This window comes from Sardina pilchardus, chromosome 10, assembly GCF_963854185.1.
Source record: "Sardina pilchardus chromosome 10, fSarPil1.1, whole genome shotgun sequence".
NCBI classification, from domain to species: domain Eukaryota; kingdom Metazoa; phylum Chordata; class Actinopteri; order Clupeiformes; family Clupeidae; genus Sardina; species Sardina pilchardus.
In genome coordinates, this window is record NC_085003.1 from 32114054 (window position 1) to 32121189 (window position 7136).

Sequence of the window (7136 nt, forward strand, 5' to 3'; positions counted from 1 at the left end):
TTGCAAAATCCTTCCAGTATACTAAGATTGGACAAGTGCCAGCAAAACTGAATGAGACAGTGAACTTAACACATAAAGAAGACCTCTTCAATAATATTAGACAGGCAGGTGAAGGAGATGAATTAACAACCAGACAAAAACAAGAACACCAAAACAACTCAGACGCACCTTGTCTGTATGTAAAAAGAAAACTGTGACATGTTTGATTAATGCTTTGACAACATTCTGGCTCAGCACTGAGTTGTTTTTTGAGACTGTGCGTGCATTATTGAGTCTTCAAACAAATCAAACAGTTTTAAGTGTGGCTGCTGCTGGCAGTTTACAAACAATGCACTGATTTACTGTGGGAACCATGGCATGTATGTAGAACACTCTATGGTGGAAACCATGGAATGTATATTTAGAACAGTCTACAGTGGAAACCATGGAATGTAGAACAATCTATGGAGGAAACCATGGAATGTGTATGGTGGAAACATGGGGTGGGGAATGAGGAAGAACTCAGTTCGCTCTGACTGATGTGTGTGCAATATCTGGACCACAACATAAAATATACATGATTCCCAAATGCATTGACTCAGAGATTCCTCTGAACCTGTGGTCTCAATTGAATCTAATGTATTCTCCTGTACTTCCAATCTACTGTAATCTAATGTGAATTGACAATCTGTTTAGGTAATAGGAATCACAGAATAGGCTATTCACATAAAGCATATCATCCCAAATATCACCAATGTGTGATCTTATAAAGCTGATGTTAAAACTCAGGACTGAAACATTACTATGGAGTTTAACAACTCAACAGTAAAATAAAGACTCAATACTGAGTCAAAGTCATCATTCACTGGTTTGCTATTGGCATTATACACTGTCCAAATAAAAGACAGGCCAATAACTGAGACAATATACACATTGGCCAAATGTTTATGTTTGATTGAACAAGACGTATTCCAAGAGTTGTGACACAGCACCAGACAGAGCTGCAGTGAAATATGCAGCACTTTGTTTCCCGGGTGGGCTTGTACATCCGTTGATTACACAGAATTCACATTGTGCAACTATGGATACGCTTCTAAAAGTAACATTTGACCTGAATTATGAATGAACTCTTACATAAAGATGAGGGGGAGGAGAGGAGGCTGAATAAATGTATTATTACTTGATTTAAAAAATAAAAAAACTAGGAAACAGCCTTGGCATTGATTGTCTTAGGCAATTTTGTCAGTAGAGCTGAAACTAGAGCAACAATCATATTGTATTGTTTCAATTTGATTGTTGGTGCAATGAAAAGGCATGTTGCTTTCATGTAGGCTAACTGTAGATGTAGAATGATCCATGTTACTTTCTGTGGTCCACCTGCGGCCTCATGATAATGACTAAATCACAGCTACGCAGCAGGTGAGGGTGACAAGACTAGAAATCCATACTGATTTGAAGGGATTTACTGCCTTTAGGCGTAATGGGGCTGTGTTGCTATGCAGTGCCATCATTTCCAGACTTTAGAGCAAGGAAAATGGCAGTGGGAGTGGAATTCAGTTGGACATATTGGAGGCGGCAGAGAGGAGAATGTTTCACAAGCTGATGTGAATCCTGAACACTTCTCAACCCCTAAATGATCGGCTTGTTGAGTTGAGGAGTACCTTCAATGGCAGGCTGACCTCACCCAAATGTTCTCCCGAGACACACAGAAACTATATAACTCTTCACCTCAAATTTCCTTTGGGATGAATCAAGTGTTTCTTATCCTATCCTTATTCATGTGAAAACGGACCGGTTCGGTCAGACGAAAAACACTCGGGTTGCATTTCTGGTTCTGAAACAGAGGCAGATCAGACTCACTGGTGCATTCGGGCGCGGCTGAAAGGAGCCGTGTAGCAGTCGGTCTCCTCCAGGTCGGGCAGCGCTTCCTTATCCAGCTTCATCGGGTTCCTGGGGAGCCAGCTCTTTATCTGACGACATCTCAGATGGAAGTGGCTGCAGAGAGAGAGAGAGAGAGAGAGAGAGAGAGAGAGAGAGAGAGAGAGAGTAGAACAAATGATAAATGAAAGAGTGAGAGGAGAGAGTGAAGAGAGAGAGAAGAGAAAGAGACACAGGGAGAGAGTGAAAAGAGAGAGAAGATCAGAGAGAGAGAGAGAGAGACATTGTTGTAGATGGTATTTTTGAGCAGAATAAAGAAAATGGACATGATCTCACGATTGCAAACAAAAGACACAGTGGGCTGGCTGCCATATTTACATCTGGGTTTAGTAACAGACACTGGTACAGAGAGAGAGAGAGAGAGAAACAGAGAGAAACGGAGAGAGAGATAGAAAAGCTTGGAAAGCTTAATACGATATGATTAGTCATCAGCCATCACCTACTGTACCTGCCCATCGCTTTCTTCTTCCAGTCTGAGAAGTAGCACTTTTTCCTTGAATAGCAGACAAACAGTAATTAATGGCTGAAATCATGAATGTGTGTATACTTGCATGTGTGTGTTTATGTGTGTGTGTGTGTGTGTGTGTGTGTGTGTGTGTGTGTGTGTGTGTGTGTGTGTGTGTTTCACCTGAAAGGCATCCTGATATTCATCTGTTCTGCGTATTTACACAGGGTGTCCCAGGGGGCATGGATCTTCACAAACATGATGTCATTATTGGTCAACGAGGGCTGGCAAATAAAACAAGCGATAACGCAGGAAATTAAAGAGATGCTTTCTGCAGAGTCAGCCATCTTCAGATATAAACAAGAAAATGGATTCATGTCCCCCATGAATGAATCTAGCTACGCCTGGGAGAGAGCAGAATAACTTTTACTGTAAAATAAATTGTGTATCTCTCTCTCTGAAGGCACTGGAGAATGTATGCACCCCTTTTCAAAATCCAATTTAATTTCCAATACAACATTTTATGGTTTTATGGTGATATGAAATTGATCGTCGCTATAAAATATATATACTGTATATATATATATATACAGTATATATATATATATATATATATATATATATATATATATATATATATATATATATATACAGACAATGTAAAAACTCTCACAGCGTAGTGTGTATGTGTGTGTGTGAGTGTATGGGTGGGTGATGGGTAGGTGTTGGAGGGGTATTGGAGATGCTCTCCAACTCATCTCTCATAGCGTAGTGTGTGTGTGTGTGTGTGTGAGTGTATGGGTGGGTGTTGGGGGGGGGTACTGGAGATGCTCTCCAACTCATCTCTCAATCAGAGCCTGTTCTGCAGGATTAGAGCTTACTGCATTCAGATGCTGTTTTGGAGGAGGCTCAGGGCTGTCTAATCTAAAGCAAAGCTTTTAAGCTCATTAACGGGGGGCTATTCATGTTGTGGGCATGCATGGTCGAGTGTGCATGACATTTAGATTAAATCTATACCAATCTCCTGCTAAGACCATCCACAGGTGTCACGGCTTCCTTCCTGACACATGTTTAGACTCCAGTAGAAAGGAATCTAAATTCAGGTGCACCTGAGTTGTTTGATCTTCTCAAAGGATCAAGCAGCAAATCCCCCTTTTCTAATATCTATGGCATCTGCACTTATACAGAATACAGCCTCTGAGATTAAAACAATCCCCAATGTTATATTTTTTTCCAAGGGTCACTAATGTCGCTGTTTGCTTTTGCAGACCATAATGACAAATGTGTTGTTGTTGTTGTTGTTGTTGTTGTTGTTGTTGATATTGTTGTTACCTCCTTCTCCAGCATGAGTCCTTCCGCCCGCAGGTTCCTCTCGAAGGTGCATCTCTTCTCCACCTGAGGGCTGGACTTCTTGTAAACCAGGATGTAGTCGATGCGCTTCTTCCCGTCTCGGAACAGCAGCCCCGAGGGCTGCAGCCGCACGTTCTAGAACAGGATTTGACCTTTAACCTTTTCCTGTCCAGTATCAGAGAACACTCGTACACTCCTGAAGTTGAACTGACTGAGCAAACTCAGACTGCAGTTATAACAATACTCCCATAATAATAATGTTAGAATAATAATGTTATAAAGTAATAATGTAACACTAATTGATAATAAATAAGTGTTCAGGATTGATATGAGCGAGAGTTATTCCCTTAATGCTATATCAGTCACTTGTCTACGCTCATATCATATACCTCTAAAACAATCTACACAGATATATAGTACTAGGACAAGGTGGATGCTAAATGAGAATTTGGTTACTATGAAGCAAATGTCATGATTCGTTTTTAATCGGAGTGAATAAAATGCATTAACACTAGCTTTATGGCATTATGAACTCAGTCGGACATCCATTTTAGCGTCTGGACGAAATGTCTGTCTGAGATTAGCCCGGAGGTAAATCTGCAGTTGGTGCTCCCACACTCAAGAGTGGTGTGACTGTGCCAACACTAGACTATGTCCCATGAGTGCTCTGCAGACCTGTTCCCTCAAAAAGCACATGATCGGCCCCAGTCGTGGCGCGACTGGCTGGGGCACCTGCACCGCACGCCGGCGACCCGGGTTCGATTCCCGTCCCGTGGTCCTTTCCAGATCCCACCCTACTCTCTCTCCCACTCGTTTCCTGTCACCCTACACTGTCCTATCTGATTAAAGGCATAAAAGCCCAAAAAAATATCTTTAAATTTTTTTTAAAAAAAAAGCACATGGTCACTGAGACCTTATGAGACCTTATGTTTGATTTCCAGTTGTCCTATCATATTTTAATCATCTGACGCGCAGCAGGTCTGTGCCCGTTAGCGGTGTGTTGGTGTGAGCGTTGTCATGGGGATTACCTTAGCAGATTTGATGGATTCGGTGCGAGCCTCCAGTTTGGCTCGGCAGACCGGTTTCTTGATGAGAAGCGACTCCTCAACCCTCGACTCAAAACCACCCGCCTCCGAGACCTCCACATACTGGTCCTTTGGTGCTTCTGCCAAGCACGCACACACACACACACACACACACACACACACACACAAGATTTCCTTATTGTACCTTGTATGCAGGTTCCTATAATGCTGAGACATGAAAAGTGAGATGCCATCAAGTGTTACAATTTTGAGACGTGTGTGCAGTGATTGACTGTGTTCCTCTCGGATAGAAAACATGCACTGTACTATTGTTTCAACAAAATGTGGTTTTGAGCAGAACTGTAACTATTTGGTGTGATGTAGTAGGTGTGTTGCTGTGTTAAAAGTCTACACCTACACTCCGTCATCTACACTCTGTTCTCTCTGCCTCTATCCAAAGGAAATTAATGATTTAAATCAATTCACAGGGCACATTACTGACACTTTTACAATTACAATTACACTGATTACAACACTAAAATCGCGCTGCAAAATATTGTTCAAATTTACATTTACTCCATCGTATAAAGTGCATTAGAAATGGCTAAATAAATGCATATCACCACTATTACACATATCCATTAATTGCAGCGCAGTTTAACTGGCTTAGTTTAAAGCTAGCATAAGGCAGTGATGGATCACCAGGAAGCTCTCTCTGTATTTCTTAGAGGCCCTTTGTTTCTTAGAGGGACATCAGTGTAGACAGAGAGCCCCAATGCTCAATTTCTTAGACACACACACAGAGCCCCAGAGAGGAAGAGGAGAGGAGATGAGATGAGAGGAAGAGGAGAGGGGAGGAAGATGAGAGGCTTACTCAGCCCTCATTAGCTCATGGTCTCATTATCCTCCCATTACTGTAAGTAACACACAGACAGACACACAGACCAGACCAGACCAGACACGCACGCACGCACGCACGCACGCACGCACGCACGCACGCACGCACGCACAAAATACTTGCACGCACGACCAAAATAGTTGGTCAATGTTTTTGTTGAAAATGCGCCAAAACTAACGAGGCAATTGAGCATCAGAATAACATCACGCTGTGGGGCTCATTCATTTACAATGCCCTAACACACACACACACACACACACACACACACACGCACGCACACACACAGTTAACAGATTAATACACCAATACAAGATCTCCATGGCAAGATCTCTAGGAGCAAACACCCTGAGTCTAATTCTACGGTGGTCAATGCCTCGCCACTCCCACTTTTTTAGATCGAGTGTCCTAATAAAGTCCACAGCATGCGCTGCTGGTTCACTGCTATTGATTTATTGTCCATTTGGACCACATCAGAGAGCGTTTCCCGCTCAGGGGGCAGATATTTACCCCGGCATGAGACGAAATCAGACACACACACACACACACACACACACGCACACACACCGTGTACACAAGTGAGTGCTTGTGTTCTCCCATTTGGCTGAGGCTTTCTCAGTACAAACACACACACACACACAGACACACACACTCAGAAGGTAATGTGGGAAATGCTCAGAGACCATCCTCCAGCAAAGTGCTAACTCAAGGGGAACAGAACTGACGTGTGGAGGAGACCTGCGTCTGATGATATCCCGACTCATTAATCATCTATGAATCTACTCCCGTAGAGAGGATCTTACCGTAATATGCACGGAGGTTACACGTAAAATCATTACATAATCACACTGCCATGAAGGAGGTTTCCCATAACTGCATAACTGTCCCTTAACAGACTCATATCTGGCCATAGAAGATTCAGTCCATTTCATGCGTAACTGAATTAGCAACAATAAACGGAGATCTACGATGCCTACGGGGCAAATAGCCCCATCAAACCCTCAGAGAGGTGCAAAGCCCTTGTGTCATATTATACTACACCTCTCGAGTCGAGCCCTGTGACACTCTATAGCCCGGGAGAATCTATGGCCTAATTTTGACAAGACTGGATCAATATGAGGTGGCCTACCAGTTTAATGGCTATCACTACCGGGTCGATAATAGTGGAGTTAGGTTACAGGGCACTGGCCTCTGTGGGATGGGGGTCCGTGTCTTTAGCTGGCCTGTCCATCTCACTGACACACAGGGTGCCTCTCATCATGCCTCCTCGATCCTCGATGCTCGATCCTCGAGGGGCGTTCCCACTGATCTATAACTAACACTGGATAGACTATCCCATTGTTCCCCCCCCCATCATTCTTTATGTAGATCAGTGAGGATCGAGGCATCGAGGAGCGAGGGAGGACGTATAAACGCTGCATGAAACACACCCACTGACACAGACGAGCGGGCATGATGGAGGTTTGAAGGTACAGAGCTGATTGGTTGAAGGACTATCCAAAAG

The 7136-nt window shown here is 43.2% G+C and overlaps 1 protein-coding gene across 1 annotated transcript in view; it reads right to left on the bottom strand.

Moving 5' to 3' along the window:
• ano3 (anoctamin 3) overlaps positions 1–7136 on the bottom strand; it is a 57107-nt gene that overhangs the window by 25887 nt on the left and 24084 nt on the right. Inside the window, exons 3-7 of the mRNA XM_062546520.1 lie at positions 4741–4877; positions 3695–3847; positions 2546–2646; positions 2357–2410; positions 1840–1974 (exon numbers count right to left, since the gene is read on the bottom strand). Coding sequence (XP_062402504.1) covers positions 1840–1974; positions 2357–2410; positions 2546–2646; positions 3695–3847; positions 4741–4877 — 580 coding nt within the window. The remainder of the gene's footprint in view (positions 1–1839; positions 1975–2356; positions 2411–2545; positions 2647–3694; positions 3848–4740; positions 4878–7136) is intronic.